The sequence below is a fragment of the Psittacula echo genome, assembly GCF_963264785.1.
Source record: "Psittacula echo genome assembly, chromosome: 1".
In the NCBI taxonomy this organism is placed as follows: Eukaryota; Metazoa; Chordata; class Aves; order Psittaciformes; family Psittacidae; genus Psittacula; species Psittacula echo.
The window spans coordinates 63,331,363-63,356,118 of record NC_137735.1 but is presented as its reverse complement, the minus strand read 5'-3'; the positions used below and the strand labels follow the sequence as shown (position 1 = coordinate 63,356,118).

The window sequence follows — 24,756 nt, the reverse complement described above, 5'->3', positions numbered from 1 at the left end:
CTAACCCTTTTCACATTAAAAGAATCTTGTTCTTAAAGGCCATGCTAAACCTGGAAACATTTCTCCAAGAGCCCTTCCCAATGTGTTTCTTCCAAGGTCACATACCTCCATCAGGCTTCACAACCAGATTTCCAATACAAGGCATGATATGCTACATACCTATATAATATTCAATGAATAAATATATATTTGTCCTTGTGTACGTGCAGAGACTGCAGGATAACAGAAAACTGATCAGGAACCTTTTTCTGTGAGATATGTTCTAACAGATTGTTAAACTCGATCATCAGCTACGGAACAGGTTGTGGTTTTTTCAGCATTAAACTGAAAGTATCTTTGGTACAGGAAAAGACTACTTAAAAATTAATTCAGTTTGTTACAAATTTAGAAGCTCACAGTTGTTTTCCAGTCAATTACAGATTCATTAATTGAGTCTACCTGATGTGACTTCATGTTGTAATTTCAAGTTCAGTCTGCATGATGAGTCATTCCTTCCCTAAAAAGAAAGAACACTAAGCCATGTATGTTCCCTACTGTCCAAGGAAGGGGGGGGTGGAAAGGAAACTAGTCAGGTTAGAAATCTGCTAACAGCTCAACAACAGTCACTCCTTTAGTCACAGTAACTTACATTTCCATGATCCTAATTTTATGTTTTCAGGAAGTACAACTGGTTTATTTACACACATTTAGAGAAAAGTATAAACACCACACAAGACTCATTAGAAATATAGAATTTATTTCTCTTTACATTCAGACAATAGTATATTGCAGATTCAAATATGCCACACTTGTATCACATGGATCCTATGTTTATAGTTATGATAGCTATTTCTAGCCCAGATAAACACAAAATGTGTTTCTGGAGTGGCTCTCTTGAGATCTTTAAGCCATTAGCAGCCATTTTTGCAGAAGGGTAATCTTGAAAACCCACCTGAAAAATTAATCTGTCATAGCCTATGTTAAAAGCTGCTTGTCGTATCCTAACTTTACAGCTCCAGATCTCAAGAAAGCAATTTTGACAGTAGCAGTGGACAGAGAAATCGAGGACTTGCCCCTTATCTTCCCTCCCTCAGGTAGCAGTTCTCAATAAAGGCAATACCATGTTATAAGGCCACCACAATCTCCATGGTCCATAAACTGCACTTTTGGCAGGGCAGCTCCTTTCCCACCCTTTAGGGTCTGCAGCCCTTGCTTCCCTCCCCACCTTGCACATCTGGGTGCAAGCAAATCAAAAAAGTCAGTATTAGAGTTCTGACAACATCCTAAAGAACATTAAGTCATCTACAACTAGAAGTCTGTGAACAACAGGAAAATGCAAAACTTTGTTATGTTTAAACCTTCAAAGTACCATGAACAAGAGGTATCTTCACAACCAGTGTCCCAACAGCATCTGTTCAATGTACTTCCCTTCACCTTACAAGCTCAGAAAAACTGATGCTTTTTAACTTTTGTCTCAAGTCCCCACACATTCAGCTCAAGAATACCAGGAGCTGCAGTGCATCATCACAAGAAGAGGGGCAAGAGAGTAAGAAGAGTAAGAAGGGAGGGGGTGGTACAGACACACTGTCCTTGGCAGCCTCTGCACCAGCCATACAGAGAATATGCATACAGGTGATGACAGATTTTGTTTCCCCAGTTTGTGTTTTGGTTTTATTTTTTGGTGGTGGGTTTTGTTTGTTTTTAAATTAAAAAACACTATTCTTGCTAAGGCTGGTTGCGCAAAATTAGTTTTCAAGAGCCACCATTCAGTCCGATTCTGTTCCTGCAGACAGGTTTCCTACTGATCCATTTCTCACTAGCATCTTGCTGAAGTTTTTCTGCTGTTCTTCCTTGAAAGTATCTTTGACTTTCGCTCGTTTCAGCCCTCCATCCCTGGAACAGGGCAACAGAAAAAAGTAACCCATCATGATTATTACCACTGTTGTGATCAAGCTCTACAGTATTATCTCAAGACAATTCTAGAATCATAACCTAGATTAGTAAAAAGGCTTTCTTCGGAACTTCTAGAACATCCAAGTTAAGCATGTTGATTAAAACATTTACCTTAAGCCATAATGCTTATTCAGCCCAAATTTTGAGTTTAGCTCATTAAAGAAACCTACTCATGTTTATAACAGGTTGCACCTACCATCAAAATCTTTTGCCAATCCGGGATGGTATTTCCCTAGACTGTAGAAGCAGTCAATCTTGTGCAACAGTATGGTTGTTTCTTGCCTTACTTCACTCAGAGGGTTTGTGGATTCTCTTCATCAGAATCCCGCTCTCAAGTTTTCTTCATACAATCCTATCAAATCTAGGCATTATACTGCTACTTAGTGAGGTAGGACATGAAAAAGCTCAAGCAGAAAGTCAAGCCCTGTGTTTCACATTTTGTTGTCTGTCAGTTTTGCAGAGTAACTGCTCCTTAATCTTTGCATGAGCCTCAACATGAGAAACAACTGTGAAGGAGCCCTCTTTGACAGTATGAAGCCTTTAGGTTAAACTCACTACATAAGAGCTACATGCTCCAAGGACTTTATGCATCTTTTTTTATTTTTACTTTCACATACACACATGTGAAGTTACTCCCTTGTTTTCTCCTGAGTGGAATAAAGTTACATTGAATGCTATCTGTCACAAAGCTAAGGGAGGAAGTCCCTCTCAATCAAACAACAGACAGTCCATGAACTCTAACAAGGATGGCATCACTCACCAGGGAAGTTCAGTTAGTCCTCCTTGGCGAGCAATGGCTGACTTCACTCTGTTGGCAAACTGAACAGCATCTTCCCCTTCCTTTAAGGGTCATAAATTCAACATGATCAAAGCAGAGAGAAGTAAATTGAAACAGACTTCCATAGCACTTTTCATTTGCTGCCTCATCAAATTAGCTCACCACCAAACAATCCTTCCCTTATCATGCCAACACAATCTGATGTTCTAGTGTGATAATGATTTAGCTCATTTTTCCCCTAAAGTGTTGAAATTAAGGGCAAATTTTGCTCCAACAGGATGGAACATTAAAAGCACTGCTACTGTGAACAGCACTACATTTCCTTTGCATATTTGATGGACTGCTGACGGTGCTAAGCTGCATCAGGAAAAGCTAGTCCTATCATACAAAGTCAACACTAACAGAGCTCCAGTATAAAACTCTGATTTGGAAACACAGGGTAGGTAGCGGTTTGGGGGAAAAGGAGAGGCACTTGCAGACACAGTCAGGTTCTTAAATAGTGGTCAGTCAACCAGATGCTACATTACCTGTCTAACCATTGGTGGCATGTACCACACATTGCAAACAATGGCCCAGCTGGTCATTATTCGCAGCAGATAGCTCACAATGTTATATTTGCTGCTGTTCCAGAATGCATCTCCAAACTGAGGATCATACTGTAAGAGATCACAAAAACCATACAATAAAACCTTTTCCTCACAGACCATCACAGCCTACCTCAGATCTGAGGTGGATGCTTTCAGTCACATGCTAGAGTAAATTGACAACTGATCCATTTGCTCAGAATGGGGCTTTAGAACAATAAACCTGTGCTTATTAGTGCTGCTTGTGATTACATTACAGAACCAGGAGCATATTACCATTTGCCCTAACAGCAAAAAGAGCTAAGTATGCTGCAAGCTGCAAGCTTCTTTTCTCTTCAGGACTGGCAAGCCAGATCAACCTTCCTCCCAGCTTTCTGAAGGAAGAGGCTGAGCCCACCAGGTCTTACCAACCACGCTCTATAGGCTGAAGGACTTCACTTCCATTTCAGCCGCTTCTACTCTAGGAGTCTTCCACACCATGTAGCCAATTGCCAAAGCTCCTGTGCTTTCATCAGCAGCTGTACCAAGACAGCTTCCTACCACCCTGACAAGAGCAGATCCCAAACTCTGAAATTTGGCTGACAGCTATTTCCACTTACTTTGATTGCAACAGGATAGATCGTCCCTCCTATTTCAAAGCTTCCCTTCTTGAACATCATCACAGAAGTATTGTTTATGCAGGTGCCTGTCCAGAAAAGAAACTGGAGTCATTACTTCACACAACCTATGACATTTTGATAGCAACACTCCATCAGTGAGCAGGTCTTAGACTCACTGAGGAGGAAATGCAGACCCTTTATGGGTATGTTAAGCATCTCTCCCCTGCTTGCTTTTATTCTTTGTCTTGTGACTGTCTGAATGAAACCAGAACATGTACAAAAAAAGCACAAGGCTGAGGTTAGATCTGTAGGACAGCGAACTGATATTTATGGGGTAAAAGAACCAATCTTCCCATTCTCCAACCAAAGCTTCTGCCAGGAGACCCAACAACTTGGAACAGTACTGTGTCATCTTTGTGTAACCTCTTTAAACATGACAAATAGGAATGCGCTAATAAAATCTAAGCCAGAGGTGAAGATACATTCGAGCAACAGAAGCTATGAAAAGGGAGCAGGCGTGACATCTACACTGAACAGAGATAAGGAACATTTCAGCTTCTTACCTTCTGGAAAAATTAAGATTGGGAGCTTGTTTTTATCTGCCACATGTTCCCTGAGTCTGTGGAAGCAAAAGGAAAGATTAAAACAGTTCTTTTCCACTATTCTTTTCCCAGGCAGATGCATTAAAAATATCTTTACATAGAACACATTTGTTTAAAACCAAAACCTTTTACTGGGCAGTAATTTGCACATGCTTTTGTGTTTCTAACAAACATGAAGCTTTGTGCAAGCCATTCCTTAGGTCCCTACCAGATTACACTAAGTCAATATCCTGTTTTCTTTCCTCCAAGTTATTTTACTAATGCCTGTCAGGGAAGCTAGCAAATGTATGCCACTGAGCCAGTCTAATTAACTCTGATCAACTCAACCTGCAACAAATTGCCTACATAAGAAAAAAGTTTTGTGCAGTGATGTGTCCAGGCTCTTCTTACTTAACAGCAGATTTTTTAAAAAGGACCCCTAAATGCCTACAGCTCACACTACTTAAATAATACTTGGATGACTTGGCAAAGCTGTTCTGCTGCGCAGAGACCAGTAAGAAGTTAACCTGTCAGAATTAACCTAAAAGTTCTTCAAAAATTCAGAAGAATTTCTGTCACGGTGCTACACTGTTCATGGGTATGCCTTTGGTGACATTCTGCAGTAAACTCCCTTTGTAAGCAGTTCAGTTTTATAACCAGACACATTCTTGCCCCCCTCCAGCAATGCTTGTTATTTCTAGTGGCTCACAGTTTCAAATGAAGTCAAGATAGTTTGTGTCACACAAAGCCCACTTTTTATCAGTATTTCTCTTCAAAAGAAAGTCACAGAATTTTAATTATCTTCACATCCTTTCAAAATGTATATCTGAATACATCAGACATTAGCTATTAAGCTGATGGCTACCCAAATGAGATTGGTTTTGAGTCTGCATGGCCTTTGGTCTAAATCATTTCATCCTGTATAACCTCTTCAAGCCTTTATTGGTGAGCTGGGAACCTGGCATTTTGACCAGTTTACCAAACCAAAGCCCACACAGGCAAGCACATTCTGGTCATTCTGAATGATCCAGTTTGCTTCATACCACCCCTCCAACTCACTTCAAGAACTGCTGTTGAGCTACTTAGTATACTGATTGCTTCCAATCCTATCTACATCTACCAATTTGCAATACCCCACATCACTCCAGCCTCCAGTAATGTGGAATTACAGATAACTTGTATCTTTGTAATTAGTATTTACAACCAGCAGTCATTATTTAGAATAAGACAACTATATATGGCTCTTGCTAAAAGAAGATGCTTTTGCAAGTGAGTCTCTTGCCCTCTTGAAATCCCAAGGGTACAAGTTTCCCGTTTCCATTTGCAACCTCATTAGCTTCTTGGCTTCTGTCTTTCCAAAGATTTAATTCCTCATCTGGGTCTTTGATTATTCAACGGGGATTACACACCCGGACATGGCTTCTAAGGTAGGTACCAGAGTTATACTAGCACTGCAATCCCCCGGCTCCAATCCACACCTCACCTTTTTGCCACTAGATGGCGGTCTTTCACTTCAGAGCGTTCAAACCAGACATGAGGACAGGCCTTGACTGTGGCTCTCTGAATAATTCCCATTAGTCCACCGTGAACCTGGCCAACCTGCAAGCCCAATAAGGCATGTCAGTATGTGAAGCACCTGAAAAACAGAACTTTCTCTTCTTCGTGCCCCTCAAAAAAACCCCAAACACACTGCAAACCACGCCTCGGCAGTGCCCATAAAGCTACTGAAATGCATTCACTTGAAAGGATCTAGACACATGCATGGAAGCCTGATCTCAAGTATTTCATCAGATGAAGAGCCTAGGATTGGCTCTGCCAGGAATTTGTTATTGGTAGACCAACTTCAACATAACTTATACTTTTCCCCACTGACTAGTGTTGAAGTTAACATCTCTACTGTGAAAGCTCAGTAATGAACTCCACAACCAATACCCCACAATCTTTTTCTTTCCTGGTCTCTCTCCCTCTGCTGTGGTGACCATGGGTCTCCTCATACCATTGCATAGCATCCATCGTTTGTCAAAATAATCGCATCTATCGGTGATGTGTGGTTGGCGACACAAATTCCTCCTTTCTGAGGTTTGTTTTCCCTGCAATTACATACATTTTTGTTAGACTACCAGTGTGCTAAACACCACATTACAAATACAACAGTTCCATAAAGCTGTCAGGCAAGTCAACACTTAGCATGACATTAACCTGCACATCAGGGAAGAACCAGCCCACTTCAAATGGGATACTCACACACACAGAAGTATACACACACTTTTGCTATCATAAGGTCAGCTCACTCACTTGTTATGGTAATGGATAGTACCAGACAGAGCTCTGACAAGGATGCGGGAGCACGTGAGGTGGACCACTTCACTCAGATAGTTTTTCACACTGAAAGAAATCACAGGTATCTGGAGCATCCTGTAAAGCAGCTAGACACACACAGTATTCTCCAGCCTATCCAACACAACTCAAGGCTGAATTTTCCCAGTACTCTGGGGCAGAAGGTTATTCCCAGCTCTACTACTCATTTGCTACAGCAGCTCAACCAAGACATGCCATATCAATGGTGTCACTTACCTGGGCAAGGCTGTCAACTCCTCACTGTGTATATTCTATCCCAGCACTGTTATTTCCCCTACAGTGCTCTCTTTGAGTCTCTCATGACAGCAAAAGGAGCCCATCAGAAATCACCAAACTCAGTGCCAAGCCTGGCAAGAAATCAGCCTCAGCCCAAGTTCAAAATATCACTAAAAGCAAAGCCACAAGCTTGTGGGCAGACTATCAGTAGTCTATGACTTGCAAAGTCTGCCCAGTCCTAATCTTGAACTGTTTGCACTGATGCAACTTGGCAAATTCGCCTCACATACCACATACACTACCTACCTGCTGTTAGGCAGCTGTCCTACGATCACTGTCCCCACAATCATGGAGGTAATCCCAATGGCAGCAAGGGTAATGCTACAGACAAAATAGACATTACATCAAGATAAGTAGTTTTGTTCATTTTAATATCACTTTGATTTTAAAATGGAAAGGGATTGCAGGAATTCAGTTATTCCTCAGTTCTCTTTAACCCAGTAGTTCCCTGGCATTGCTTAAGAATTCCTTGACATTGCTCAAAATCATGGTCTAGCAGAGGCAGCAAATTCAGACAGCCCAATGCTGTCAGGGAGTTTTAGAGATCACCCAACATACACTTAGGTTGCCAATACACATGACTTAAGAAAGAGTTCACAGAAAAAATGGCCATTAGCCTTATTGTCAAAAGTAAACAGTGAGATAAAAGTGTTCTGAATAGCTTCTTGACCATTCAAAGGAGAGTTTAAGCAGGTTCATCATCTGTATCTGCTAATGCTGCTTTTGGGTCAAAAAAGCCGAGATGACATTTCCCAAGAAAACACAAAATTAGGTGTTCCCAGACTGGCAAAATTCCTCAGCACTCATGAGCTTACCGCAGGGGCAGCAGGAAGCAGTATCGCACTATAACCCCAATGACCCACACAATAGTTAGCCTTAGGCTGATGTAGTGGAAGTTGACATTAGTCCTTGTTAGGAGATTCCAGGAAACCAGCTCTTCAGAGGAAAATCTTTGGGTGACTTCATCTTCCACAATGGCCTCAAACCCCTTTCTGCAGAAGTAGAATATGTCAGAGAATTCAAAGTCCACTCGATGCGGATGCACAATTTCTTTCTCCATAGGCGTTTCATCTCTTTCAATGATACCTTGGGAAGAAAAGAGTAAATATGTAAGGAAAACATTCTATACAGCAACCGTAATCCTCCAAACCACTTGCCACTCTGCATTATTCAAGGAGACAAATTTACTCTCAGAGCCCCTCCTATGATAACAAGACCAGATGGGTAACTGAACACAGAACAGTCTTCAACAGGCCAGATCTAGCTTTTCTTCCTCACATGAACACCTTGTGCAGCAAATATACGAAGTTACATTGCCCACTGAAGATGAAGCAAGAAAACAAAGCCTTTCCCATCATCTGACAAGTCCTTAACTCCACAACTTCATCCAAGACCATCTTATGCTTCCAAAGGAAATCAAGCAAACCCTTGCCGTTTTCATTCCCTTCCAGTGCTCTGTGTATTTAAGGGCATTCAGTCTTTCCCATGGAGGCTTCCCTGTTCCCTAGGCCCATCTCTTGTTAGACAACAAGATCTGTTGTGGGACAACAGACAGATCTGGTGTCCCACAGCCACATTCAGTTGATACATGCTCTGCTGCTACCTGCCAAACCCCCAAGCTGCAACAGCTATCTCATACTTGTGCATGGACCAGCTTTGAACCAAATACACCTCTCTCCCTCCACAGCACAAGTCTCTTCTGTAAGCACAGACAGGACCATAGTAATTTTTGTTTAATTTCAAATCAAACACTCCAACACACACAATGTCAAAGAAAGTTCTGCCTAGTGGCGCCTTGATATAATTTAGTTTGGCACTAACAGTTGTGTTTCAGTTGAACTCTGTCCACATAAACCTGGCAATAGAAAAGAAACCTGGAGAGTTCAGAAATGCACTACAAGTATTCTCTCTTCTCCCTTTTTGTTTTTTTTTTATACTTACGGTCTGATAAGAATGAATTTCTAAGAGCTTTCAAAGGCAAGAATAAATTGTGTAAGCTAAATATAAAGATCAAGTAGCTGCTTTCTGGCAATCAAGTCTGGTTCTAGAAATTGATGACTGAAGAAATCTAGAGTAACATTTAACCAGAAAAACCATCCTGTGAGACAGTCAACTAGGATTACAGAGATCCAAGTCCAGGCTGCCACTCTATCAGACACCTTCTGCCCAATTGCATAATCCGTGCTTCCATGTTGAGATGAAAAAATGGGAAAGAAGGAAGCACCCAACTGCTTCAAGCTACTAGGCATTTCCTACAAATACATATCCCGCAATGTGCAAATCTGCATCCCAGGGGATGTAAGCCAGCAGAAAAATTCTGTGAATATATTTGCTGTGCAAATCACATGCAACATTTAAATTATAAGTGACATGGAAAATCTTTGTATTGCATTGTAGCATACATATGGAGCAACGCAAGAAGCTCCAAGATACAAGTACCACAGATCACTGAGGTAAACACTAAAGAACAACATGCAAGAGATGCCACATTGCAACAAAATCTGTTACCACCTTCAGCTCTGAACTTGACAGCCACAATTAGCAACTCCACTGGCAGACAATCTCAGTGCATTGTTCTATCACTAGCCTATAAATATAAATCATTAATATGGCACACCCAAACACCCACATGCCTTTTGGGATCTCAATTATACAAACATGCATCACATCAAGCATTTAGCAGGATGATGTACATTTGTGTTGTATTTTAAACCCAAACCAGAGCTCTAGTTTGTGGTTCCATTTTTCTCCTTCAGTCCCTTAAATCTCTACATTGTGAAGCATCCAGAACTGCAGGTGAATCAGCCCAATTTGTCTGCCCCAGGCTGCTCCTGGGGTAGGAGACTGGTCATAGCCAAAACACGCATCAGGGGAACTCTCCAGCACCCATCACACAGGTATAAAGTACCTCTCTTCTCTCCAGTTCCCAGGAAAACTGGGAATCCTTCCTCCTTATCCAGCCCCCAGTTCAGCATCAACCAAGCAGTTCACTCCCCTGGCTCTACTTCTTGGCTGAAACCAGCCCAGCGTTCGAGTTTAACACACTGCTTGCACAGCCAAGAGCACGGGCTCAAATGCCTTGCTTCAGCAGCCTGTACTGTTGCTGTCACGCAACATCCCCATGCACAAGCTGCCTTTCAGGCTTAGGACAAGTTACTCAGAGAGCCAAGATTTCAGCAGCACCTGAAGGGATTATGAATAGAATTAACACACATGCTGCTAGCGTGATATACTTAGTCTTCTTATAATCAGAAGTAACATTTAATGGCCTTTAATCCCTTGGCCATGAGGAGAGCTGAGCTTGCCAAAGACAGATGAAATGAGAGCAACAGGAGTATATTATGCAGGAGTACAGCAAACATCACTCAAACAAAATAGCCTGCAGCCGCTACTTTATTCAGTGTCACAGCACAAGCCCCAAGCCTTAAAGCTCACACACTCTAGTCAGCTAAATCATACCAGGCTCAAATTTTACACTACCTACTTACAACCACATGATTTGCATAAGCTTTTCTTTTAGTGGATGTCACTTTCAGAACTCTGACCTGACAGCATTTTTGTGGCTTTTAAACCCACCAACTTCAAGAGAACTGCCTTTCCACACAGCCAACACCCACATTGACAGCTGAAACCTAGTTATTTAGCTGCAATGAGATACACTTCTAGCCTCCCAGTACCTGCTCAGCCAACAGCCACCTACCATTGGACTTGGCACATAAACACGGTACCCTCTAACACCAAGGGACCTTAAGGTGGCAGCACCAGGTAATTCCGACATAGCAACTACACCAGCCATTATTTTTCTTGGAACTATTCCTTATCACACCTCCGACACAGGGGCACTGGCTGCATTTCTGCCAACAGATGTGAAGTACACTGGATTTGGTACTGCAGAGAAAGGTAGTGTCCTCTCAGTCATGCTCTTTCATCTTTCATATTGAGGGACACTGAATTTTAAGGTCTTTCAGAAGTTCCATTTCTGCTCTGCCTGGGAACAAGAAAAATTGCATAATGCAATGCAATGCTCCCTACTATACTGACCTACCTCCTAGTGAGGACTGGATGGTGAGGAAAGATTGAAGAGGTGCTATCATTCCCCTTCAGCACGTGTGTAACACACACACAGACATTTACATGCACCCTGTTTTAATCACTACTCCATAATTCATTATCACCAGGATTTTCTTCTCCCTCAGTAAATATTGTAAAACACAACTGGGCCTCTCCACCTGCTCTCGTTCTGTCACCTCAGGGGATGCCAACTTATATACTGCACTTTTAGGTCTACACCTGCCCTGGCCCTCAAGTACTTTCATCCACATACAGGAATCCAGACTCCTAACCACAAGTCAGTCCTACGCTTAAAAAGCTCCCAAAAGCAATATACAGAACGCAACTTTGCACTGCTGACTCCAGATCTCCCCTGCTCCTCATACCTTCTCAAGTGAGGAATAGTTAAAGGGAACAGCTTACTGCAGGAAGTCATCTACAGGGGAGAAAGATTTTTATTTTTAATTTCAAATATGAAAAAGATATTAAAAGTGTGCTTCACCACTGCAATTGTGTATCTTCATCCATAAGATCACTTGAACATAGCCTTCATGCAATAATCTATATAAATGACTTCAAGCCATTTTTACTAACTAGTACTAATGCTTCAGACAACTGAGTGCACTCAGATTAATCTAAGTTCTGAACTATAGCACATATTAGCGCTATACACCCACTCTGTCACACATACAGGGGGAATAGACACTTGTGGTTTTATGGAAAGATAGCTCATAGAACATAAACTACTAGCCAGGTCGCTCTCCCTTTACCTTTCTTTTCTAGAGAAGGAAAAGCTACATGCCAGAACGGTCAGATGTCTAAGAAGACAAAAGCTGCTACTGTGCAGCTAAAGCAGTACATCTGCATCTCTTGCCCACTAACTGACCCATGACATGATGGGATACTATCACCCTTACAGGAAGAAAAATGATATCTTGCTGCATCCCTGACAACCTGTGAAACAGATAGCAGGGCATTGACATTATCTGGAAGGATCACTTGCCTTACCTCCTCCCCACCCCCCAAAAGAATGAATCCAACCCCAAAACTTTCAGGACACTCATGAGCAATACTTTGAAAGCCACTTTGAAGTCCGTAATTAAATAAGACAAATTTTAACCTGTTTCAAGAGCTGCTGTGCAGTACCTTCAGTTTATTATTACACATGCTAACTGACAGTAGCATGTGCTACCATCAGAGCCTGTTTCATGCCTGGCCTGCAGATAGTGCAATACCAGTGTTTACAGTATTGATAAGGATACAACCAGTTCAGCAGTTCAGTCCCTATTACTGCATCATGTTTGCATGAACTAATTTGTAGAATCAGGTAACAATTGACTTGTCTAGTAACTGGTAAGGTGGTCCTGCTTCCAGCTGTGCTGCCTAATGAGACGGCACACAGAAAATGCTGACACTGCTGTTAAATACTGTCAAGAAATGAGCAAATAGCAACAGCAAGGCAGTCAGAAATCAGGAGATAACCAAGCACTAGCTGCAATGCCTTGTTCAGCATCCTCATGCTTCCTGGGCAAACTCAGACTACTCTCACTGCGCTTATTGCTCCCAACTCTTACAGCCAACTCTGACCTAGTACAGCCTAGCACAACATGCACAGTATGGGTTAGGATACAGTAAAAGAACTAATTTCAAAAATAGGCTAAAGGAAGAAACATGAAGCAACTCTTCAGCTGTTGTTCGACAAATGCTGAGTGCAAGAAGTTTGCCTGGCAAACACTGAAGTAACTCCACAGGACAAAAGATAAACAGCAGACAACTGAAAAAAGGGAACTAGTGTAATATCACATACTTCCATCCGACAGTCCTACAACAGAAAAAGCACTGAGCTTGGGAAAGGAAAGTGCTGTCCACTAAACATTCAGATGTTCCCAGACATTAAGCACACTTAGATGCAGGACAGAGAGAGCTGGCCAGCAGCCCTGCAAGCAGCAGCCTAAAGAGTTCAAAACAAAATCCAAGCTTGTATTGTAACTCTAAAAATTCCCTCAACTGAAGACAGCCTCCATCTTAAGCTCTACTTTGTTTTGTTAGACTTAATGTTATTTCATACCCTTCATTTCCTCATCCCTTGATTTTTCAACCATTCAGCACAAGCCAGTAAAAGAAGTGTATCATTCTGCAGGAACAGTTCTGGTGCCAGTAGCATTGCGAAACAATTAAATGCAAGAATTAGCTTTTCCAGTTCTCTCAGGTACACATCTACCTTCATTTGAAAAGGGCTCAGTGCTACTTTAAAACATTAAACTTATCAATATGACTTTACTCCAAGCTCTCACCATTCGTAGCAGAAGTCTTTATCTGTGGCTGTGGCTTTTTGACACCTTTTTCTATCCGTATAGTTGCCCACTGTTGAAGAGAAAGAAAACATTAATTTCACAAATGCAGTTTTCACTAAAGATAAAAGCCACTTAAAAAAGCAGCAGTTAATCAAAGACAGGTTGTGATTTTCAGAGAATATCTTCACTAGGCAACCATCACCCATCTTCCTCAGCTGGGTCCACACACAGTTCCTCCAAAGAAACACTGCCCCAGTGTACTTAATCAAAAGGAACCTCTGTGCCAGTCAATGCTTCCCAACTGCTTGCAGCCTTCAAAGCTGACTGTGCTCCACAGATGTTGCAATTCCTGCTCAGATACACAGCCACCAAGAGCCTGATAGGCCTCTGCCAGCCTTGCTACTCTCACACCAGCCACCGAATCATAGATGCATGGGAAGCTCCAGGAGCTGAGCAAGACACCAGCCCCTGAGCACAACAGCACAAATTCACAGAGCCAACAGACACATCACAACTCAGCTAAAAAACAAAACAGCATTTGCAGTCATAGGAAGTCTCATTTAAGTTCAGTCGCATTTAAAATAGGATTGCCCCAATATTTTTCCAAGCTGAGCAAAACTGAAATTTCCCTTACACTGCAGCTGCTCATTTCTTAGCATTTTAAAGCTCTGAGCAGCAGAAAACCAGGACAAATCACCACCTCTACTGTACAGCTGCAGAGAGTCCCTTCTCCTGCCCTTGGGAAGGGCTGCCAGCTCACTGGGGTTAACCTGCTCTTTTCTAGTAGGTGGGCTGGAAGAGGGAGATTGAAATAGGTGATAAAGTAAGCTCTGCTCTCCAAGAAGTGTCCAAACTTCCCAGTAGCTACGCTCACTGCAAACCTCTGTTGCAGGGCCACACAGGCATCAGGACACTTCCTCTCATCTCCAGCCCTGATGCAGCTGGAGCCAGTTCAACCTGTTCTCAGGCCAAATGGCTGTCTTGACCTTCAGCTGACTCAGTTCCACACACTGCTTTTAAATAGCCTTTCCACCTCCTACATCAGGCCTCCTTTTTACTGGGTTAACAATCACAACCCCTTTGCCACCCCAAAGCCTGACCATGATGACAGAGTAGCTCTTCTGACCTGGATCCTTCCTTTCCCCATGTGGCAGCTTTGTGAAAGGATGGAAAGCTCAGCCAAAGAGGACTGACTTTGTGGTTCCTCATTACGAGCATTAATTCCTCACCCATGAGACTTAATACTATTTCTAGGAATACTGTTATAATAGGTGTTTCCAAGACAGGTGACCTGGCTTAAATGAGCTCACATCCAAAGACCAGGATATTATCCCGTTCAAACATGAACAACTTCAGCAGTATCAAAGGCATGCTTTGTTTTAACAGCGTACAGATGGTCCTTGCTGGTGTGCATAGGAAAGGACCCAGATCAATGCTAAACCATGTAGTTTCCATCTCTCCTCTCCAACAGAGCTGTAGGGCATTTGGGGACACAATTATCTTTTGAAAAGTCAGTATCCTGTCTCATGGCATTACCTCCACCACGTAACTCCTCAGCAGCTAGGACTGCTTACTGTTTCAGGTCTTGCTTAATCCCAACCTACCCTGCCAAAATATTCACTTGGGGCTGTTTTCAGTTCTGCTGCTGCTAAGGCAACAGCAGTTCCAGGAGCTAATTTTACCTGTAGGAGTAACTCAGTACTTTGTGGCTACACATCATTCTCAGCAGTGCTATGGCCATGAAAGTTCTGGGAAATGCCAAAACAAAATATTGTTCAAGAAAGCAACTATTCATAATACCTCAATTTCTATATTTCTTCTACTGAATGGATTTGGGGGTACAGGCAGACCAATGAACGCATTACACAATCATTCTCTGACCAGACTCGAGCCACTGTATTCAATGAATTAAAATCTCCACAAGCTGGTAAGTTACTTATTACATAGAAGAGTAAGAACATACTTGGTTATCGTCTCAGCCATATATACACTAGCTGAGAAAATAAGTTTCCATCTTCCAAATCCTCTCAAACTGGTAATCAAAACCTAGCACTGCCAACTTTTGCTCTGTAAAACCTGGAAGAACAATTTCTGTTTGGTGCTCAGAAAAAGCACAAAACTCTCCTGCTGCAGAAATCCTGCCGTTACAAGTTCACATTAGATTGTGTCAAAAAGTTTGAGCCCCAGCACAAGCTATGAAGACACAAGCTATTGCAACATGCCTTTGCAATGTCTCAAAAGCTTGCAAATTCTACTACACTGTAGTATCTTGACATTTTTCTATGCATAGGAGGCAGTGAACTCCTCCAAAATGAGAAATTGCAGAGTCATGTAACCCAAGTACATTTCTACTGCTTAGATGCATTTATCTACCCTATTGCTTCTAAAGTAGTCTGACCTTTGGCTCCTATAACTCCAGAAAGCTGCAGCACCCCACTTGGGCCATGGGAGGGATAGGGGCAAAGAGAAAGAACGGAAAGGCAGTTCCCTTTGACCTCTACACACCTCCCAGGAGATGCAAGCACCACCACAAGCTTGACAGCAGTCTGGCATCTAGTACAAAGGTTGCACAGAGCATTCCAGGGGACAGATTACTTGTGCTAAAGCAATTTTACTTCTAGTGCCAGATCTCCCTGGGGATTTAAAAGCATGCTTCATAAAACCAGCAAGGGTGAGACCAGCTTCCCTCCTGGCCAGGAGCCTTTGAGGATTCATAAAGGCCCACATCTACCAGAAGCTACAGCAAATGAGTTTTAAGTTCTCTATGTCAGCTTTCTTCTTCCCTCAATTTCATATATTTCCTGCATCATATTTTCAAAAACTGTATGTTCCAGCAACCAAGCAAACCAGACATTTTTACCTAACTTAAACTAATTCTTCCACTTATTCCCAGGCACCTAAAAAAGGCACTATCATCAAAGCCAAAATTTGGTATTTGATCAAGTGAAAAGCTTGTTTATATCCAGTTTGGAAAACAAGAGAGACACCACACGCAGCATGTAATTTCCCTTCCTTCCTGCTAGACATGAATTTGCACCATCCATCACCACTTCAGCCGGATCCTACACTAAAGAAAAGCTTTATACTACAAAGAGCTATCATAATGTAAGATGATCCATCACACAGAAAGGAAAATAACGTGTTTATGTATTACAGATCAAAACACAGAACAAAATAAGGCATAGACTCCATTCTACTCAGGAGATGAACAAAAGCAGACCGCCAGGTCTTTTGGATTTATCACTTACCAGTAACATTGACTGGTATCTGAAGTGGCTTCTTCCAGTTTGCAGGCTGGTGCTGAGCACGCAGTCCCAAATACCCTGAAGCAGATCTAAGTCTTTAGCATGGATTCCTGAAGCAGTTTTGGGTAATGAGTAAAAAACAGGCTCCTGAACAGATTAATAGTCCTGCGGCTGGGGTTACCCAATGAACTAACACAAAGTTAGAAAGCAGCATGATCACAGAAACTACATAAACACCACCACAGGTCTGATTTTGAAATTTTGGTATTCCAGCCGCTCAAGACAAAGTAGCTTGAATGCTTTAATTACACAAGACACAGTCTGAAGACGCCACACTTCACTAGGCAAGGAAAACACATGAACCTTTCCCTGCAAAGATTTAGAAAAGGCAAAGAAGCATAGAAAAGGCTTCTAATTTATCAGCACCATAAAAACAATCAAACAGCAAGTTATCAGCCTATACAAAACAGCCAATAAGAAATGTCATTTATACATCACTAAGCAATTCCCACATATGCAGGTTTTATGCAGCACTTGAGAAATACCCAGTTGGATCACAGAGACAAAACAATACACAGATTATTTACAAGAGATGTCAAAAAAAACCCAAACAAAACAACTCATCTCCAGATAAGATAGTTATCAGATAGGCAACTATTTCCAAAGGCAAGTTTGACATGCTGTTTCATGAAAGCATATCCAGAGATACTTTGTTAGGATCAATCATAAGCCAAGTTATTATGAACACTTCAGGAACTTCCCACCTTTCCCTAACAGATGAACCTTTGACTTTCACCCTATTTATCACCTTTACATCACCTCTGGCTTAATAAGCAATGCTTGACAATTATTCAGAAGAGGAATTATTTACAATAACTGAAATCCACAGTCATGCGGAGTTAGATCACTGATGTACCCCTACTTAAACGGACTGCCAGGTCATGTTCAGAGCAAAAGTTTATATGCCAGTTTAGGTGAATGCTCCTCCTTGAAGGCTCTCTAAATTTCAGTAACAAAGACTTCATAGCACCTCCCACACCATGCTACATTAACTCAACAAAATCTGCATGTCAATTATTGGGTTGTTTTGTGTGAGGAGAGGAAAACACCACCACCAAGAGGAGCAACCATTCCTGAGAGAGCAAAAGGTCCTTTGTGGTCTCCCATGACATCTTTTCCTCATTCTGATGGGACATCCTTACCACTGCCTCAAAGCAGCTTCCCAAATTCTTCTGCACACAAGTTGTATAACAAGTCCTTCCTGGTGAACAGGTATCCAAAGAACAATAAAGAGTCCAGCAGAAAAAAGAAACAAGGGGATCTGCAACAGAAATGCCAAGCAGCTTCTTTTACACCAGCATCACAAACTGTTACTTGGCAAACCCTGTATACAGCTGATGTTATTTTAACAGCATTTACTTAACAATATCAGAAATCCCAGTATTCACATGCTGTGAAATTGAGAGCAAGTTTAGATCAGAGTTGCAAACCAGAAAGATGCTGTGTTAACTAGTGATGCAATCCCAGCTGTGCCAACCTTACTTATGTTCGAGGAGTCTTGATGAAAACACACATAATGGCCTTCATAGGACTGGGGTCTAAGTTAATACAGCCCAGGGATTTATTTCAAGATCATGCAGCAGATTTGCTGAAATACTATTACGAAAGACAGTTCAAGCCCAGTAAACAAGGGTGCCTCAATTCATGTAAGGCACATCTCCAAGACATGCTTCTTGTTAACATCTGAGCTGGCAGCCTTCAGAGTTACTGTCTCACTTCAGAGCTCTCCTTTTCTCCTCTGCCCAGCAGTCCTTGCAAGATACCAATTACAGAGAGGCCTTCATTGTCACTGAGCAATGACATTAGTCAGCAAAGCCTGCTTCAGAGGCCAGTGAGTTAGAGGAAACAGTCAAAAATGATTCACTTATTTATTAGCTTACACATTGTCCTTTTCCCTTCCCCACCCTTATACCCAGCACCACCTGCAATACTGATGGTGGTTCACAGGATGAAGCTGTAGTTTGACATACTTGAAACAGGACAGCAACACTGCCAGGGTCATCTGCAATGCAAGTTAACTTTCACTTCACCTCCCAGCTACTGAATAATGTTACACCCTTACTAGCAAAAGTACATTTTCATAAGCAGCTATTAGAAATTGCTTCTGTTACAAGGGGCCACTATTAAACCCAGATGGATTAGACACAAAAAAAACCACCTATGACTTCAAGCATCTGTTGCGCATTACAGCAAAACCAACCACCCAAGAAATGCTTTTTTCTGTTAACTGCACGCCCCACAGTCAACGAGCCTCAAGAGATCAGAGAGGAGAGAAGGTGTGTGTGCATTCAAAGTGCTTGCGGTCATCAGCAAACCATTAGCCCAAAAATACACAAAAACATGATGTTAGTTTATAGCCAGGCTGTTTCTTAATACAACTGTGACTCAACAACTTCACTTCCCTCAGGCTAGCTCATTTCTTAATATTCACAAGTAACACGCATCACACAGTTTAAAACAACAAGAAATGTTTTTCCACTAGAAAAAGCAAGCAGGGCAGTCTGTACAAGTGTGACTGACAAGTCAACCCTACCATCTCAAGGAACTAGGAACACCCAAAAAACCCAGCAGACTAAAAGAAAAAATCCACCAAACCCAAGAAAAGTATTGGAACTAGTTCTTAACACGGTGAGCTACAATCTGTGAAGCAGCAATCATCCCTCAGGAGGGACTCATCACCAGATATATTGGCACACAGTCTAAACTAGTCCTACAGATTTTCTACAAACTAATGGAAACAGATTGCTCCATGGTAGCAGCTGCTCTGTGGGTCTTAATGAAACAAATCACTTTCTGAAAGGCTGGATTTCTCCATTGCTTGTCAAGAGAGCTCAAATGGCATACCTGCAGGGGCCTTATCAGCCCTAACTCATACCAGACATTATAAAAAAGTAAACTAACTAAGAGGAAAAATGAGACCAAGAGATAAAGACACACTAAATTTAAAATTGGAAGCTATCTGATGATGTTTAAAAACAAGCAGAAATGCAGCATGGTTGCAGGAAGTAGTCCCCAGCACTTCAGCAATAAAGATTTCTGTGGCAAGTGATTTCACAAGCATCAGCATGGCAGGTGACTAACCCAGACTAGTTCCTCATAGGAACAAACAGCTGCTGGATATGCTTTTGCAGAAGTAATTCACCATTTAAGAAAAAAACCCAAACATGCTAACATGGTGCCAAAGATTCTTTTATTAGCACAGAAAGGGAACCCACAGGCACAAGTGAGCAGTTCCCTAAAAGTTTGCTTAGTTTGGTAAGGCAATTCAGAAGCAAGTTAATATACTTTGAGGAATACCAATGTGATGGGGGAAGCCAGTTTTCTAATAGCAAGTAGTCTGCCTGTCGTACTGCCTTCCTTGTATTGGAATAGCTGGTCATCCTTTTCTGTTCTTTTTCCCCTCTTACCACACAGGAAAAAAAAAATATATTCTTTATATAAAGCTGGTCATCCCTAGCACAGTACTTCAGAGTCAAATGCAAGCCCCAAAGCAACCCAGGAGAAGCACATCCTCAACACTTGCTATCTGCACAAGCTCCATTTTGCTTAGAAGCATGTGCCTTGCAGACGCATCCCAGGACAGAGAAAAAGCTATTGTGCACCAACTGATCTCCCTTGTCAGTAACATCAGACAATCGAAGTACAAGAACACTTTGTTCCTAAAAGAAGCTTTTCTCCTCCCTTTTCTTAGACCATGCTTGCAGGAACAGATTTATTTTTACTGGCAGGAAAAAAACCCTCAAGTATAAGTCCAGTATCATCCTCAACTTGCTCCCTACCACAGCCTAGATGACAACTAAACACCACAAACTCATTTTTATATGCCTTATTTCATCTGACATGACAGTGGATTAGCAGACTGTAGACATTCCATCTACACAGTCCCTGGACTATGGTACCCAACTTGACAGACTTGGAACCTCACAACAGATCAGCTTTTACAAAACACATAGTTACCTGACAACTGCTGTGTAAGAAACAAACCTCATAGCCACTGTATCCTCCCACTATGCCAACATGTGGGATATAAACAGGCAAAGCCAGAGAGCAACATGGCATTGAGCTGGCATGCAAAAACATGTACCACTCTGCAGACAGCTCAGGTGATAAAACTCACCAAAGAGGAAACAAAGGCAGCAGCACAATCACCATCTTACTGAGCGTCCTGCAGGCTCAAGAGCCTATGCTCCTGAAAAGACAAGGAAGACTGCCTGAGAGATCCAGGGCTGGAAGCTCAGGGAAGCTATTAAGTTAATCTGTGTGCTGGAAAAAGTCTTAGCCATCAGATATTGCAGCATCTTATGACTCAACATAACCACAAAATGGACCACTGCTTCTCAAGAAAAAGCCTGCATACTCAGTTCAACATCCTGGAAGTTTCAGACACCCAGGCAAGCACAAGGCTAGCAGCTATGTATTTAACGCTTGATGTTAATGTGCTTTTTGGCAGGGAAAAAGTCAGGTGTGACAACACATTTTCAGGCATTCTTGCAGGCACTGCTTGGCAGACTATCAGCCTGTCTCTGTCAGGCTGCTAACCAAGGCAGACTTGTGAGCTAAGAAACAGCAAGCACTTAACACCAAAAAAAAAAAGCCCACAAAAAACCCCACCCCAAAACACTATTTTCAGGGATTCTCTCCCTACGGGTATTCTGAGGGCATAAAGAATTCACAGGCAAAGCAAGGCCAAGTTGAGATAAGTGGATTACCTAGGTGGATTGCACTTCTTCACTCTCCTGCAGCAAATCCACTCTCTTCCTCAGAACACTTCCCAATTTGTCACTGGCTTTTCTTTTATATATACATAATATTATATATGATATTTTTATACAGACTATTTATTAATATCACATTTTTCATATAGGAAGGAATGGTTCATAATGCCAGAAATTATGTCATGAAAAATTAATGGCAACTGTCAAGATAAGTCATTACTTCCTCCCTTAGGCATCACAAGAATTCTTACAAGTCACTATCATTGATATGCCATCAGCTGCTTCTTCATACTTCTGCCTAAGACATTTTGAATCACCTCTTGTTGCAACACTTGATGACACTAAAAAATACCTATTAATGATCTAAGAATAAAGAATGTAAATTGCTAAATGGTTAATCACAGGTGAAGGCAAGTCATCCAAACAAGATTATCTTACTAGGCAAACTGGCTTGCTCCCTCAGGCCAGTGTGACCTTCATCACCTCAGCTTCTGCTATCCAAAATTTTTCTTCCAACAACAGCTATGTCTTCTACCCCTAACAGTTACCTTCATACAATCCAAGGCCCCAGAAACTACTTCAAGCAGGTTCATTCTCACCCAATACCTTACAGCATTTTAACTTAAAGGTACATTTAACAGACAACATTTTTATTAGTGGCTGGTGGGTTTTTTTTGCTGAGCACCAATGATCCTGAAGGCATGGAAGAACATTAGCGAGGTTTGACTGAAAAAGCTCATAGAACATTATTAAATTAGACTAAAGGTACTTTCCATAGTCACACATCAATGTATATTGCATTGCCATAGGCTGTTCCTTGTGCCATTTTACTTCTCCTTACAACTGTTTTGCTGGGTTGGGTTCTCCTCCTTCTTGGAAAAAGCACAATAAAGATCTAAATAAGATCATTTCTACCAACTACTTTGAAACACTTCCTCACCACCACTCCGGGCTTCAGAGGGAGCACTTTCACACACATGTGAACTATACCCCGGCGGGAAAGCAGCTCCTTCATGAGAAACTCATTTCCCCAGAGAATCTGGGGGAAGATGGAGACTGAGGTGCTGGACACAGTCAACAGGATGGGCACTCAGATCTCTGAGCATCAGCACTCTGTACATTTGCAGTCACAGGCACTGGGCATGCTGCCAGATATTTATGACCTCCAAGAACATGACCTAGTACAGTTTCTTTCAGGTAGGGTGCAACTGACACCATGCAGAAACAACCACACCCAGGACATATAGTACAGCCTTAGGTAACACAGTTTACTTCATACTCCTGCAGGTCCAAAGGAGTGCACGCTGGAGTCCGCACAACCACTAAATTCATACACATTTAGGTTTCTGCCAAAGGGTCGGAACACCAAAACTACAGAGGAACACAGCCAGACAGCACATAACCTACTCCTCTCCTCCCAAGCCCTGGTCCCCAAGGGACTGCGTTTCTCTGGGCTGCCCACCCCCTCATATCTGCCCGCGGGGCCTTCACGCCCAGGGCAGCGGCGGCGGCGCAATTACGCTTCCACCAGCCGGAGGGAGCGGAGCCCACCAAGACTCCTGAGGGACGAGGCACAAACGCGCCGGCGCCACTGGGCGGAGAGAAACAGCCCGGGCCACGGCAAAGGTAGGCAGGCCCAGCCCCCCCGGGGTGCCCCCCGCCGGCCCCAAGCGACACCTCACAGGGGACGCCATTTTGGGTCCCCCCACCCGTTTGAGGGGACGGCGACCTCCACCTACCTCCAACGTCTTCACTAGGATCCACAAATAGGTCTCGGAGATGCCCAGTGAGACGCCCAGCGCCGAGGGCAGCACGATGAGAGTGAACACCAGCGCCACCCATGCCGCGCCCACCCGCAACACCACTGACCACACGTCCTCCATTGCGCTCACTGCCCCACGACGCCACCAAGGCCGCCGGTACTGAAAGGGCGGACTCTGGCACCCACTGCCCTAAAGCCCCGCGGCCGGCCCCGCCCCGCTCCGCCCGGCCGGGGCCGGGCAAGGGCAGCACCGCCCCGCCGCCGAGTGAAGTTAAAGAGGGCTACGGGAGGGTTTGCTTTATATGTCTCATAAGTACTTTCCGGCCGTGATCGGAAGGTGCTGCTTGCAGAACACATCCTTTGGGCAGCACAGGGCTACGGAGATGGGGCTTCGCCTCGGAGGTGATGTTTGCGGGATGGAAGGCAGCTGAAAACAGGCCACGTCCACGCTAAAAACTTCGCGCTTAGGAAAAATGGGTCTAACGTCAGCAGTGCTGCATGGGCAGAAAAGCCATAGGAAGCCCCAGAACAGCAGTTCAGGAAGTAAAAGAGAAAAGTTGTGGAACGCTCCTGGATTTAGGAATGCTAAAGTAGATAAGGACAGTTTAAAAAGCAAAAAGGGGCAAGGTCTGCATTTCAGGCAGCAGCAGACATGGTCCATCTGTGTTGTGTCTCATGCCTAGAGCTGGGAAGAGGGACTCACTGGGAGACCAGGACTGGGTGTACCTTACCAGGTATTAGGCACACACCCAAGAGAAATGAAACTGTGAAACAGCTAAAGGAGGGATTATCTGCCCAGGCCTGTACATGGCAGTTGTGTAGCACTTGGTGTGACACAAAAGGCGGTGTTAGCTGAAAGAGGCTGAAGATGGCAGCCTTGCGGAAGCATCCTGTTGGAAAGGAGGAACATTATCCCCTGGGAAAAAGGCCTTAAACTAGTGGCCGCATTCATCTTTCATAGGGGTTTTCTAAAAAAGAGACATTTGATTTCCCTGTCCATATTTGAGAGGTCAGAAATATATCTAAGAGCCAAGTGCTTAGGATCCAAGGAAAAACCTGAACTAGACTCCAAGGACTTAAGAATTATTTCTAGGGCAGTCATGTGGACAAGGCCCTTGCATTCTGGCTCCTATTTTTGGCTCTGGCACTGTGTCATCTTGGACAAGTCTTCTCTGCTCTTGGGCTCTCACCTCTCCTCCCGCTCTCTGCCTCATCTAGTTAGATAATTTCTCTGAGGCAGAGATAGGATGGCCCCTGATGAAGCCTCTGGGCACAACAACCGCAGAAACAACTGTCCAGCTAGCTCTCACACTGCCAACCAGCAGTTCAGTGTTTTCATCCCTCTGTTTAGTTATGATCATGCTCAAAAGGCCCAGTTAGGACTAAAGGCAGCACCCTGTCTGTACCATACACATAGGAATGTCTACACCAAAGGGCTGTACTACAGTGGTTTTCAAACATTACAAGGGTGTGTGGATCCAAGTCAATTATGATTGTCCAAAGTCTGGAATAGAAACAAATC

General features: G+C 42.9%; 1 protein-coding gene across 1 annotated transcript; it reads right to left on the bottom strand.

The window, feature by feature from the left end:
* Nucleotides 1–1,499: 1,499 nt before the first annotated feature.
* Nucleotides 1,500–23,355, bottom strand: LOC308224374 (glycerol-3-phosphate acyltransferase 3; the record flags this gene model as incomplete). The annotated part of the gene is made up of 12 exons (XM_080624243.1): nt 1,500–1,872; nt 2,693–2,772; nt 3,238–3,366; nt 3,894–3,979; nt 4,457–4,512; nt 5,958–6,073; nt 6,471–6,564; nt 6,770–6,859; nt 7,355–7,429; nt 7,924–8,194; nt 13,453–13,522; nt 23,212–23,355. The coding sequence occupies 12 exons, from the start codon at nt 23,353–23,355 to the stop codon at nt 1,746–1,748; spliced, it is 1,338 nt and encodes a 445-aa protein (XP_080480369.1). The 3' UTR covers nt 1,500–1,745.
* Nucleotides 23,356–24,756: the final 1,401 nt, after the last annotated feature.